Source organism: Octopus sinensis, linkage group LG24, assembly GCF_006345805.1.
Source record: "Octopus sinensis linkage group LG24, ASM634580v1, whole genome shotgun sequence".
NCBI lineage: Eukaryota > Metazoa > Mollusca > Cephalopoda > Octopoda > Octopodidae > Octopus > Octopus sinensis.
In genome coordinates this window covers 10,097,645-10,112,527 of record NC_043020.1, presented here as the reverse complement: position 1 = coordinate 10,112,527, position 14,883 = coordinate 10,097,645, and the positions used below count along the sequence as shown (strand labels likewise).

The window sequence follows — 14,883 nt, the reverse complement described above, 5'->3', positions numbered from 1 at the left end:
ATCGACCCCAGTGCGTAACTGGTACTTAATTTATCGACCTCGGAAGGATGAAAGGCAAAGTCGACCTCGGTGGAATTTGAACTCGGAACGTAACGGCAGACGAAATACGGCAACGCATTTCGCCCGGCGTGCTAACGTTTCTGCCAGCTCGCCGCCTTTTTATATACATACATATATATTATATATATATATATATATATATATACGATAGGCTTCTTTCAGTTTCCATCTACCAAATCCACTCACAAGGCATTGGTTGGCCCGGGGCTATAGCAGAAGACACTTGCCCAAGGTGCCACGCAGTGGGACTGAACCCAGAACCATGTGGTTGGTAAGCCAGCTACTTACCACACAGCAACTCCTGTGCCTATGTTTATCATTTTGGTATAATACCATTGCAATATGTTTACTAAGGATGTAGAGAAAAAAAAAAAGAGACAAAATAGAGAGAGATATTTGGAGAAATCTTCATACATGGCTCTTATTTATTTTTTAATTTTTAATTGTCAGAAATTACAGAATGACTCAAAAACTGAGTTTTGTGCATTGTCACTTATCAGAGCATGAGACTCTCAGCCCTTGAGTCAGTCAGTGACTTAAGTCAATTAGTAATCATAACAACAATAATAAAATATATACATAGGCGCAGGAGTGGCTGTGTGGTAAGTAGCTTGCTAACCAACCACATGGTTCCGGGTTCAGTCCCACTGCGTGGCATCTTGGGCAAGTGTCTTCTGCTATAGCCCCAGGCCGACCAATGCTTTGTGAGTGGATTTGGTAGACGGAAACTGAAAGAAGCCTGTCGTATATATGTCATCATCATCATCATCATCATCATCATTTAACGTCCGCTTTCCATGCTAGCATGGGTTGGACGGTTCAACTGGGGTCTGGGGAGCCCGAAAGCTGCACCAGTCCAGTCAGATCTGGCAGTGTTTCTACAGCTGGATGCCCTTCCTAACGCCAACCACTCCGAGAGTGTAGTGGGTGATTTTATGTGCCACCGACACAGGTGCCAGACGAGGCTGACAAACGGCCACGCTCGGATGGTGTTTTTTATGTGCCACCGACACAGGTGCCAGACGAGGCTGGCAGACGGCCACGCTCGGATGGTTTTTTATGTGACACCGACACAGGTGCCAGACGAGGCTGGCAGACGCCACGCTCGGATGGTGTTTTTTATGTGCCACCGACACAGGTGCCAGACGAGGCTGGCAGACGGCCACGCTCGGATGGTGTTTTTTATGTGCCACCGACACAGGTGCCAGACGAGGCTGGCAGACGGCCACGCTCGATGGTGTTTTTTATGTGACACCGACACAGGTGCCAGACGAGGCTGGCAGACGGCCACGCTCGGATGGTGTTTTTTATGTGCCACCGACACAGGTGCCAGACGAGGCTGGCAGACGGCCACGCTCGGATGGTGTTTTTTATGTGCCACCGACACAGGTGCCAGACGAGGCTGGCAGACGGCCACGCTCGGATGGTGTTTTTTATGTGACACCGACACAGGTGCCAGACGAGGCTGGCAGACGGCCACGCTCGGATGGTGTTTTTATGTGCCACCGACACAGGTGCCAGATGAGGCTGGCAAACGGCCACGATCGGATGGTGCTTGTTACGTGCCCACAGCACGGAGGCCAGTCAATGCGGTACCGGCTACGGCCACGTTCGGATGGTTTTCTTATATATTTATGTGTGTGTGTGTTTGTCGATGTTTGTTCCCCTAGCATTGCTTGACAACCGATGCTGGTGTGTTTACGTCCCCGTCATTTAGCGGTTCGGCAAAAAGAGACCGATAGAATAAGTACTGGGCTTACAAAGAATAAGTCCCGGGGTCGATTTGCTCGACTAAAGGCGGTGCTCCAGCATGGCCGCAGTCAAATGACTGAAACAAGTAAAAAAGTATACACTCATTTTGAGTGACTTCTATTTTCCTGTTTGCATCACCGAACATATATGGTCATTAGTGATTATTTAGTATGTTTGTTAATTTGGGTTTATCATTTTGCGATAAGTGGCAGAAGAGAAAGTCAAAGAAGGAACTCCAGCCTGAGAAAAGTTTTCTTTACTTTACAGTGTTAAATTCAATTATTTCTTTAAGAAACTGTCATCAACATCATCATCATCATCGTTTAGCGTCCGCTTTCCATGCTAGCATGGGTCGGACGGTTCAACTGGGGTCTGGGAAGCCAGAAGGCTGCACCAGGCCCAGTCTGATCTGGCAATGTTTCTACGGCTGGATGCCCTTCCTACACTTCTGAAAAACTAACTCCCTACTCCAGAGGGAGATCTTTACATTTCGTCCCCTTTGTGAATCATAAGAAATATGTGGCCTTTTTGTGATTTACAAGGAAATAGCTTTAGTTATTTTTTTTCTTTTTGACTTCATTTTAATTATTACTAAACATTGTAGATTATTGTATATAGGGGTTTTGCTTGATATTTATGCATGAAGGGTTGTAAGGGTTTATTGTTTGTGTAATAAGCTACAAAATTCTTATGTTCTCTCAATTTTCCGTAATTCAGACAGCCCCATGGTACCAGCAGACAAAATGCAAAAGGTATTACCCCAGTGGACAGCAAGGGAGATGTGTTGGAACGGCCACTCTGACTCACAGGGCTCACACTTGCAAATATTTTGTTTTTTTATTTTGCATTCAAAAAGTTCTGGACACAAGTTGCCTCCTCCCACCCTGAGGCAATTAATCACGTTGCAGTTCGTTAACCCTTTCATTACCATATTTCTCTTGCCAAATACTGCCTTCATTTCAGTTAATTTGGAAAAACAACAAAGAATTTAAGAAAAGATTTTTGTTATTATTAACCCTTCTGATACCATCCTAAGTTCTATGATACAAATTCCTTATTTCAAAGTGATTGAAATTAAAAATTTCCATCAAAATTCCTCGTTAATTAGTTTCAAACATCAGCTCAATATTGAGTTATTTTATTAATTCTTCATTATTTTCAAAATTAATTGAACAGAAGCAGTGTAGTGGATGCATGTGGCTTAGTGGTTAGGGTGTTAGCACCATGATCGTAAGATTGTGGTTTCGATTCCTGGACCGGGCGACGCGTTGTGTTGTGTTGTGTTCTTGAGCAAAACGCTTCATTTCACGTTGCTCCAGTCCACTCAGCTGGCAAAAATGAGTAACACAGCAATGGACTGGCCTCCCGTCCAGCTGGGGAACACATACGCCATAGAAACTGAGAAACCAGGCCCATGAGCTTGGCTAGGCTTTAAAAGGGCAGAAGTGGAGGTGCATGGCTTAGTGGTTAGGGTGTCAGCATCATGATCGTAAGATTGTGGTTTCGATTCCTGGACCAGGCAACGCGTTGTGTTCTCGAGCAAAACACTTCATTTCATGTTGCTCCAGTCCACTCAGCTGGCAAAAATGAGTAACACTGCGATGGACTGGCGTCCAGTCCAGCTGGGGAACACATACGCTATTGAAACCGGGAAACTAGGCCCATGAGCCTGGCTAGGCTTTAAAAAGGGCACATTTATTAGTGGAGGTACATGGCCTAGTGGTTAGAGCAGCAGACTCGTGGTCGAGGGATCGCAAGTTCGAATCTCAGACTGGCCAATGTGTGTGTTTATGAGTGAAACACCTAAGCTCTACGTGACTCCGGTAGAAGGTGGTGGCGAACTTCTGCTGACTCTTTCGCCACAACTTTCTCTCACTCTTTCCTCCTGCATCTTGCAGCTCACCTGCGACGGACTGGCGTCCTGTCCAGGTGGGGAACCTATACCCCATGGAAACCGAGAAACCGGCCCTTATGAGTCAAGCATGGCTTGAGGAGGAAACAGTGTGCTTTAACCCTTTCATTACTGTATATATTTTGAAATGCTCTGTATTTCTTTCAGTTACTTTAAATATTACAAAGAATTTAGTAAAATAACTTAGTCATCATTCAGCTAGAGTTAGGAACATAAATTGTGAGTAAGTTTAATTCAAAACTTATGGAAACAAGACACTTATACTCAGAGCCAGAGCCGGTTTCAGCTGGGTTGGTAACAAAAGGGTTAACAGAAATATGGTAACAAAAGTGTTAAACTAGTATCTGGAATTTAAATTTACATGAAATTTTCATAGAAGATTTTTAATTTAGATTACTTTAAAACAAGAGGTTTGTATCATAGAACCAGGGGAGTTCTTGGGTGGGTTGGTATGTCATTAAAGTAGTAAGCAGCGCTGTTTCTTCTTGTAAGAATATAACAAAGGCAAGGAATAAGGCACATCTCAAGAGTTCTAAATCTTTGAAGACAAAATGAGTAGGAGATCCAAGAGAAGGGACGTTTCAAAAGTTCTAGTGGCAGCATAAGCCAAATGACAAGCTTAAGGAATGGTGAATTCTATAACACACTGGTCTTAAGTTTAAATCAAACAGGAGAGATTCAATTTCAAATCTTTTTCCTTTTAACTTCTTAATTTTCAGGTTTTCTTTTTTTAAAATTTACTTTTTACTTTTGAAATTTCAAATTGATAAAACAGACAGGATTTTAGTAATAAAAAAAAAAAAGAAAAAAAAAAACCCATTTTTTTTTTACGTCAAACGAAATGAAGAGAGAGTTAAGATGGACAGTCGAGATTTTTATTTTTTAAATAGAATTCGAAAAAAATAAAATAAAATAGAGATATTTAACTTCTAAATCAAAATTAACTAAAAAGAAAGATATTTTCACCAATTTAAATTTCAAATGAATTTTCATGGAAAGAATTTAAAATTTAATTTCAATAAGTAAAATTGAAATAAAAACATGGATACTTTTCAGAATCACACAGGAGGGGGATAAATCAGAGGATAAGTTAACATACCCAACGATACTTAATCTACTTAAAAATTACCTGAGAAAAATCAGCCGGATTAACCCTCAAGCATTCAGATTACTTTGTCAAGTATAATGCTTATTTATTCACATTGTTTTGAATTAATCCTGTATTATCTCATAGCTTCAAGATGTTGATGATGTGTGATTGATTATTTTTAAAATGACTTTGCCAGAAGCCAGATCTGGGTGGTTTGAACGTAAGACAGGAAGAATTTGGTCGGGCTGGATATGACTGGTTTAAATACTAAAGGGTTAAAATGACCTGGATTTAATAAAAAAAAAAAAAAAAAAACAGGCACAGGAGTGGCTATGTGGTAAGTAGCTTGCTAACCAGCCACATGGTTCCGGGTTCAGTCCCACTGTGTGGCATCTTGGGCAAGTGTCTTCTGCTATAGCCCCGGGCCGACCAATGCCTTGTGAGTGGATTTGGTAGACGGAAACTAAAAAGAAGCCTGTCGTATATATATATATATATATATATATATATAAAGCTTCCCTATATATATATATATATATATATATATATATATATGTGTGTGTGTATGTGTTTGTGTGTCTGTGTTTGTCCCCCTAGCATTGCTTGACAACCGATGCTGGTGTGTTTATGTCCGCGTTACTTAGCGGTTCGGCAAAAGAGACCGATAGAATAAGTACTGGGCTTACAAAGAATAAGTCCCGGGGTCGATTTTGCTCGACTAAAGGCGGTGCTCCAGCATGGCCGCAGTCAAATGACTGAAACAAGTAAAAGAGTAAAAGAGAAAAGAGTATCTATACTAATCATCATCATCATCATCATCGTTTAACATCTACTTTCCATGCTAGCATGGGTTGGACAATTTGACTGAGGCCTGGCGAACCAGATGGCTGCACCAGACTCCAATCTGATCTGGAAGAGTTTCTATGGCTAGATGCCCTTCCTAACGCTAACCACTCTGAGAGTGTAGTGGGTGCTTTTTACGTGCCAGATGGCTGCACCAGACTCCAATCTGATCTGGAAGAGTTTCTACGGCTAGATGCCCTTCCTAACGCTAACCACTCCGAGAGTGTAGTGGGTGCTTTTTACGTGCCACTGGCACAAGGACCAGTCAAGCAGCACTGGCAACGGCCACGCTCAAATGGTGTTTTTTATGTGCCACCGGCACAGGAGCCAGTCCAGCGGCACTGGCAACGACCTCGCTTGAATATTTTTTCACATGCCACCAGCACAAGTGACAGTAAGGCAATGCAGGTAACGATCACGCACGAATGCTTATCAAATATATTACTTACAAATTTAAAAATATATTATTTCCATTTAATAATAAAAAATGTTTAATGTGCTTTCCTTCATATTTCTCTAATTTTAGTTTACGAGCAAAAATGTTTTGCTACGAATAAAATTTGAAAAATAGGCGGAAAAGAAAGAAACAAAAAACAATTTAGAAAAAAATGAATTAAATTTAAATTCTGTTGACCCCCTGCCATATCCAACTGGTCCCAATTTAACCCTTTTTCTGCAGAAATACACAGTCTTTTCAGTTTTGAAAATACTGAAGAACTTAGTGAAATAACTGTCATTATTAACGCTTTTGGAGCATATTTTTTTGTTGAAATTCACTGCTTTTAAATGAATTATTTTGAAAATAATGAAAAATTTAGGAAAACAACTTTGTCATAATTAACCCTTTTGTTACCATATTTGTTAGGAAAAACTGCCTTTAATTCAATTAGTTTTTTAAATTATGAAAAATTTAGTAAAATAACTATCATTATTAAGCTGGCATTTGAAACAAAAATGAACATGATCATTTTTTAGACAAGAAGTGTGTATCCATAGAATTAGTTTAGTTTATATATCCATAGAATTTAATTTAGATCATTTGAGACTCCATAGAATTTAATTTAAATCATTTGAGACAAGAGGTTTGTATCCAGGGAACTAGTGATAGCCTCAGGTGAGTTAGGTTCAAAAGGGTTAAATCTAGATAAGAGGATTAACGTCATAACCAGTGGGGAATGAAATGAAAAGTGAAACACCTACAACCAGAGAATTGAAACCAAACTGTGGAATAGAGTCTACCAAAAAGCTTATCTCTACAGCTTTAGTCCCTGCCCACTCCAGTATAATTATACTGAATAATAAACCCAAGAAAGACAAAACAAAGTGAAATAAAAGTAGAAAGGAAGAAAAAAAAAGACACAAACTGCGATAAAAGATGGACATATACAGGACAATATGAGACCACAACAAAAGACAGGTGTAAACTGTATCATTAACAAATCGTTAAAACATACCTGCTGGTTTAGAGAATGGATCGTATCCTCGTTGATGTCATTGCTGGCTACGATGGTAAACTTGCCAAATACTGGGATGTTAAACCTGAGAAAGAAAAGCATTAACAATAAATGACTGACGCTCACCTTGTAAGTAGTTTTGTTAAAACTATGGGAGGGCAAAGGGGCTGGGGTTTCACTCAACAGGTATCTTTTACATTGGAACACTCCCTACTGTTCATAACAATAGCTTAATTAAATATATATATATATATATATATAGAGAGAGAGAGAGACACAAAGATACAACAAAGTGTTATAATGTTATATATATATATATATATATATATATATATATATATATATATAGAACATTCCCTTCTGTCCATAACAATACTTTAATTAGTTTTCATTAAATATATATATATATACACATATATATATGCATATATATATATATATGCATATATATATATATATATGCATATATAATATATATATATTATATGCATATATATTATATATATGCATATATATATATTATATATGCATATATATATATATATATGCATATATATATATATGCATATATATATATATATGCACATATATATATATGCATATATATATATATATGCACATATATATATATGCATATATATATGCATATATATATACACACACACCATATATATACACACACACACATATATATACACACACATACATATATATGCACACACACACATATATACACACACATACATATATATGCACACACATATATACACACACACACACACACATATATATACACACACACACATATATATACACACACACACACATATATATATACACACACACACATATATATATACACACACACACACACACATATATATATATACACACACATATACATACATATATATATACACACACACACATACATAGTACATTATAACAATCTATTATGCGTATGTAATTAAATTTTGATTAAATCATCGTAATCACTTAACGTTTTGTCTACCATGCTGACTCGAGCTGGACAGTTTGAAAAGATATGACAAGATGGTGGACTGTGTCATCGCTTGGCTTGCATGGCTGGATGCTCCTCCTAATGTCAACCACTTTACAGAGTGTACTGGGTGCATTTTCCATGGTACCAGCTTTGGTGACTGAGTGGGAGGTGGGTTTAGACTAGATGTTGGGAGGTTCAAATATGATAGACAGACCGGAACAAGTTTCTTGTTAACACCAAAAATTATTTACATCAAAAAGGTTCTTTTTTTTCTATGAAAATTCCTATTTTTTATGATTTTTTTTACTGCTGCGTCGCCATTTTTCAGTGTATTTCAACCAGAAAAATGTTTACTTAAAGAGAATAAAAAGATACATAATGCAAAAGTTTTACTTTTCAAAAATTCCAATTCTAAAGGGTCGAAACAAACCCGAGCAATGCCGGGCTATACTGCTAGTATATATATAAAGTTGTCTGTGTGTGGCAGGTTTGGTAGCCTTCAGCTAACACTATCTCCTCCAAGACCCCACGGCGCAAGTTGACCAAAATCGAGAGTATGATAGAAGAAGGCTTGCTCTTCCTTCCGTAGAAGAAAAAATTCAAATTAGACCATGTTAACACCAAAAATTATTTACATCAAAAAGGTTCTTTTTTTCTATGAAAATCCCTATTTTTTTAACGATTTTTTGACTGCTGTGTCGTCACTTTTTGGTGTATTTCAACCAGAAAAATGTTCACTTAAAGAGAATAACAAGCTACATATTGTAAAATATTGTAAAAAATTCCAATTCTAAAGAGTTGAAACAAACCTGAGCAATGCCGGGCGATATGGCTAGTATTTATAAAATATGAAATTTAAAGTCTAATATACACTGCTTACATCTTTTAACAATTGTGCTGTCACTTCCACTTCATGATCTCTTTCCAAACATTTTGAATAAAGCTAATGTACTGAATGTTTTAGGTTAGTAGTTAAATCCAACAGCAATAATAGCAATAGAATTGAAATCCACATCAATCAGATAAAAAGTAGAATCTGAGAAAAGTAGTGAAGTTCTACATTGGCAAAAAAAATAGTAGTCTTGTTATTTGGGACACAAATACGAAATGGGTAAGTGGGAAGAAGTACCGTTTGGTTACGTTTAATATCAAGATGGTCAGTTGAATTGGCGCACACATAATGTAAAGATGGAGGTGACGAGGAAGGAGTTAGTTGATGCTGGTAAGTATGCTGAGCTTAGTAAAAAACAAGGTCCGTTGAATTGGTACAGATATAAAAATAGGGTGGGGGCATTGAGGAAGGGGCTGGCAGATACTGGCAAGTATGTTGAGTTTAATGGAAAACAAGATCAGTTGAGTAGGTACATGTACCAAAAAGACGGTAAGTGGGAAGGAGAGGCAGAAGAGAGGCACATAGGCATTGATGAGGTATTAGTTTTTAAAATTCTGAAGTCAATATTTTGCCTTTCTTCTCTTAGGTCAATAAATTAAAGTGCCAGTTGAGTGCTGAGGTACATTTGACTAAAGCCTGCCCACCAAATTTTGTACCTGTGAAGAATCATTACTTCACCTGACAAAATGCTTTGTACCATTTCTTCCTGCACTTTATATTCTTAGTTCAAATCCCACCAAGGTTAACTTTGCCTTCATCCTTTAGGGATCAGTAAAAGAAAGCACCAGTCATGTGCTGAAGTCGATGTAATTGAGTACCCCATTTCTGCAAAAATTTCTGGCCTTGTGCCAAAATGTGAAACCATTATTACTATTATGATAATAATAAGAATGGTGAATAGTAGAATCTGGAGAGCACTTGACAAAAAAGTAAGCTGTGATATTACATAACATCATTTTAGATTCAGTGTTAAAACACTTCACTTTTTGTTAGACCAGGGTAAATAATAGTACCAGTTATTGTACTGGGTCCGCTTCGATAAACATACCGTTCCCAAAATTTATCAAAGTTAGAAATCATAAAAACGAAAAAAAAAAAATTCATTATCAAAATATTGTGGCAGACTCAGTCATTTAGGTTGGACAAAATGCCTTGCAAGATTTAGTTTTGGCTCTTCACATTTCAGAGTCCAAACAATAAAAAAGAGAACCAATCAAATGCTGTGGTTGAAGGAATCACGTACCTCCTTTCTCTCAAAAGTGTGGCCTTGTGCATATATAAGAAAAAGAAAATATTATTGTTGATAATAAATGTTGCATCCTCAAGGAGTGGTGCTTTTGAGTTCCTTGATTTGAAATTCCTACTTAATGCCATCAATTAATAATTTCTTTCCATATTTGAGCCGTGACAGTCTTGCTAACATCACAGATCGATTCTCTTCCAGACTTGAGCCAACATTTTTGCTAATATCATCAATTAATTTCTCTCCATACATGAGCTGTGACAGTCTTGCTGACATCTGGGATCAATTTTCTTCCAGGCTTGAGCCAACATTTTTGCTAATATCATCAATTAATTTCTCTCCATACATGAGCTGTGACAGTCTTGCTGACATCAGGGATCAATTCTCTTCCAGGCTTGAGCCAAGATTTTTGCTAATATCATCAATTAATTTCTCTCCATACATGAGCCGTGACAGTCTTGCTGACATCACAGATCAATTCTCTTCCAGACTTGAGCCAACATTTTTGCTAATATCATCAATTAATTTCTCTCCATGCTTGAGCCGTGACAGTCTTGCTGACATCACAGATCAATTCTCTTCAAGACTTGAGCCAACATTCTTGCTAATATCATCAATTAATTTTTCCCAAGGCTTGAACCAGCAATCTAACAGCATCTCTCACCAGATTTAAGTCAACATTTCTCTGCAAAGAATATCTTTTAATTCCTCTCCAGAATGGACCAGCCAGGAAGAGATAAAAATTTCATTTTATTTTATCTTTACTTCTTTTTACACCAGAATAATGGTGAAACTGCAAGTGAGAGGTGTCAACTGTCTTGGATAAATGCTGTAAAGATTGCTTCCAGTTAAATAGGGGAACATTAACAAGAATTAGAAGTTTTGATGTTCTTAAACATATTCTTCAGGCCCAAAACCAGCAACAAAAGAACTGAGGGACCAATAATTGAGGTGAATGCTCTGCAACCTAAGAACACATACAATAGGGTATGACTACCCACTACTTCTACTCTACCCAAATGGCAGTGTAAGAAAGAAAGGAAGGAAGGAAGGTAAGAATGCATCACCATGGTTACGTACATTGTAGCTACCTTTTCGAATTCTTGCCGAGAGATGGTGGAAAGGTAAGCCAGATCTCCACTGTCGATTCTAACACCTTGAGCTTTGTAGCCAATTGCGTGCAGGGCAAGTGCCACTGTGAGAAAGTTGGGTAAGCCACTCCTAGAAAAGAAAAAGGCAAAAAAAAAAAAAAAAAAAAAAACAGAAGTTATTAATTAAAAAAAAATAAATATCAACAGTAGTCATCTAGTCCCAGATCAATTCTAGTTAAGAAGAGTTATGATGAAAAAAATTAGTTCACCCATGATCATCCAATCACACAAACACATACACTCATACACACACATATGTGTGGAACAAAGATGTTAAACCAGTTTGAAACTATGTATTTTTGTAATTATGGATACTCCTTTTTTTACTCTTTTACTTGTTTCAGTCATTCGACTGTGGCCATGCTGGAGCACCGCCTTTAGTCGAGCAAATCGACCCCGGGACTTATTCTTTGTAAACCTAGTACTTATTCTACTTATTCTCTTTTCTCTTTTACTCTTTTACTTGTTTCAGTCATTTGACTGTGGCCATGCTGGAGCACCGCCTTTAGTCGAGCAAATCTACCCCAGGACTTATTCTTTGTAAGCCTAGGACTTATTCTATCGGTCTCTTTTGCCGAACTGCTAAGTTACGGGGACGTAAACACACCACACTTCCTCCAATTTGTTGTCCCTGTAGCTCCTGTACTTTCAGAGCTGCTATCGACTACTTCTAGTGAGACTCAGTTTCTGGTGTGCTCATACGAACTGCTCCATTTGAAGCTTTCATTTTCAGTTGGTTTGCTACATCTCTTGCGTCCATAGCTTCAGGAATGGAGCCTTAAAGTAAACCTAACAAATTCAAAGGTTTTAGTAAGCTGGGAAGAAGACGGGACCCTGGTACCTTCAGGGAAATGGCTTTGCTCATTATGTAGGAAGGAAGTAGGTATAAACTTCATGTGCTGTACTCAATGTAAGCTATGGACACAAGAGATGTAGCAAACCAACTGAAAATGAAAGCTTCATATGGAGTAGTTCGTATGAGTACACCAGAAACTGAGTCTCACAAGAAGTAGTTGATAGGAGCTACATCATCATTATCATCATCGTTTAACGTCCGTTTTCCATGCTGGCATGGGTTGGATGGTTCAACTGGGGTCTGGGAAGCCAGAAGGCTGCACCAGGCCCAGTTTGATCTGGCAATGTTTCAACAGCAGGATGCCCTGCCTAACACCAACCACTCCGTGAGTGTAGTGGGTGCTTTTTACATGCCGCCAGCACAGGTGCCAGACGAGGCTGGCAATGGCCACAATCGAATGGTGCTTTTTACGTTCCACCGACATGGGGGCCAGGTGAGGCTGGCAATGGCCACAATCGGATGGTGCTTTTTACGTGCCACCGGCACGGAGGCCAGTTGGGGCAGCGCTGGCAACGGCCACGTTCAGATGATTCTCTAATGTGCCACCGGCACTGGTTTTCACAGCTACAATTTCCATTGATGTTGATCGATTTTGATTTTCACTTGCCTCAACAGGTCTTCAGAAGGACAACAAGTTCACAGGGACAAGTTGGAGGAAGTTCAGAGAGCTACTATCACTGCTAACAACAAAGATCTTTTCATTGAGAGTAAAGGGCAGATTGCATGATGCTTGTGTCAGAACTGCAATGCTGCATGGTAGTGAAACATGGGGAACTGAGTATATTGAAAAGAAATGAAGCGAGCATGCTCTGCTGAATGTGTAATGTGAGTGTACATGAAAATAATTAGTACGAAAGCGTTGAGTAAAAAACTGGACATTAGAGGTATCAGTTGCTGTGTGTAAAGAAAGAAGACTGCACTGGTATGGACATGTTTGGAAGAAGACAGCTGTATAATGTGGCTGGAACTTGTGAAAAAGATAACCAGAGACATGGGATGAAGTGGTTACGGGTGACATCTGGAGCCTGAGACTAACAAAGGAGATGGCAGACGACTGGGATCTCTGGCAATATGAGCTTCTTGAAAACACCCTACCCCATCAGTAAAACTGAATTCTGGAAGTGCTATGTATTGTGTTCTCCACCCACATTATATATTTCTTTATTACCCACAAGGGGCTAAACATAGAGGGGATAAACAAGGACAGGCAGAGGTATTAAGGCGATTACATCAACCCCCAGTGTGTAACTGGTACTTAATTTATCGACCCCGAAAGGATGAAAGGCAAAGTCGACCTTGGCGGAATTTGAACTTAGAACGTAACGGCAGACGAAATATCTGTTTCTTTACTACCCACAAGGGTCTAAACACAGAGAGGACAAACAAGGACAGACAAATGGATTAAGTCGATTATATCGACCCCAATGCATAACTGGTACTTAATTTATCAACCCTGAAAGGATGAAAGGCAAAGTCGACCTCGGCGGAATTTGAACTCAGAACGTAACGGCAGACGAAATACGGCTAAGCATTTCACCCGGCGTGCTAACGATTCTGCCAGCTTGCCGCCTTACATTATAGTGACTCGTCCCCTACCTCAGGCGTTAGGCTTGCCTCTTCTCCTTACCCCGCCCAGCTCCTGCAGAAAACCAACCATGCCATCCTTCTCTCTGCCCTCCCACACTGACAACTGTATCGTCTTTATTACTCCTGCAGCTTGCTCTCCCAACACTTCTGCACCCTTCTACCTCCCCGCCAGCTCATCTACCCTTCAACTCTACCCATTTTGGTAGTCTGCCCCCCACCCCACCCATCTCCTCGTTCACCTTCCCATACAATATTACAAACCGATTATCACCATTATCATTCAACATTCATTTTCCATGCTGGCACAAGCTGAATGGCTTGGAAGGATTTACTAAGCTGCAGGGCTGTGTTGACCTCCAAAGTCTACTTTCGCAAGGCTTTTATGGCTGGATGCACTTCCTTATGCCAACCACATCACAGGGTGTACTGGGTGCTTTTTCACACACTATAAAAGGTTCTTGAAAACACCCTACCCCATCAGTAAAACTGAATTCTAGAAGCGCTATGTATTGTGTTCTCCACCCACATTATATATTTCTTTATTACCCACAGTGTACCTATATGCTGTGATCCTGAATTGGTCAGGGGACGTATGGGCTGTGATCCCAAACTGTAATAATATATTTTGGAATTATTTCAATGCGGTATAAAAGGAAAAACACATTTTCTTATTATTTTAATTTTTCCACACCTCCTGACTTGTGTGGAATATTGGAATATTTTAAAAATTTTCTGTAAAATTATGTAATTAGGGAAGAAATTCCAGGAATGGAGCCTTAAAGTAAACCTAACGAATTCAAAGGTTTTAGTAAGCGGGGAAGAAGACGGGACCCTGGTACCTTCAGGGAAATGGGGTTTGCTCATTATGTAGGAAAGAAGTAGGTATAAACTTCATATGATGTACTCAATGTAAAGTATGGATACAAGAGATGTAGCAAACCAACTGAAAATGCACCGCTCAAACATATAATTTATCAGCTGTTGTTGTTTAGCCCCAAATCAGCCCTGACTGAGCAGACTTATGATCAAAGACATTCCAG

General features: G+C 39.0%; 1 protein-coding gene across 5 annotated transcripts in view; it reads right to left on the bottom strand.

The window, feature by feature from the left end:
• Positions 1-14,883, bottom strand: part of LOC115223842 (nicotinate phosphoribosyltransferase) — a 97,921-nt gene that overhangs the window by 36,749 nt on the left and 46,289 nt on the right. For all 5 annotated transcript variants that reach the window (XR_005003729.1, XM_036513059.1, XM_036513062.1 and 2 more), the window contains 2 exons: positions 11,330-11,470; positions 7,112-7,196 (listed from right to left, as the gene is read on the bottom strand). Coding sequence is in view for 4 of the 5 variants with exons in the window: in XM_036513059.1 (XP_036368952.1) it covers positions 7,112-7,196; positions 11,330-11,470 (226 nt within the window). In the remaining variant the exon portion in view is untranslated. The remainder of the gene's footprint in view (positions 1-7,111; positions 7,197-11,329; positions 11,471-14,883) is intronic.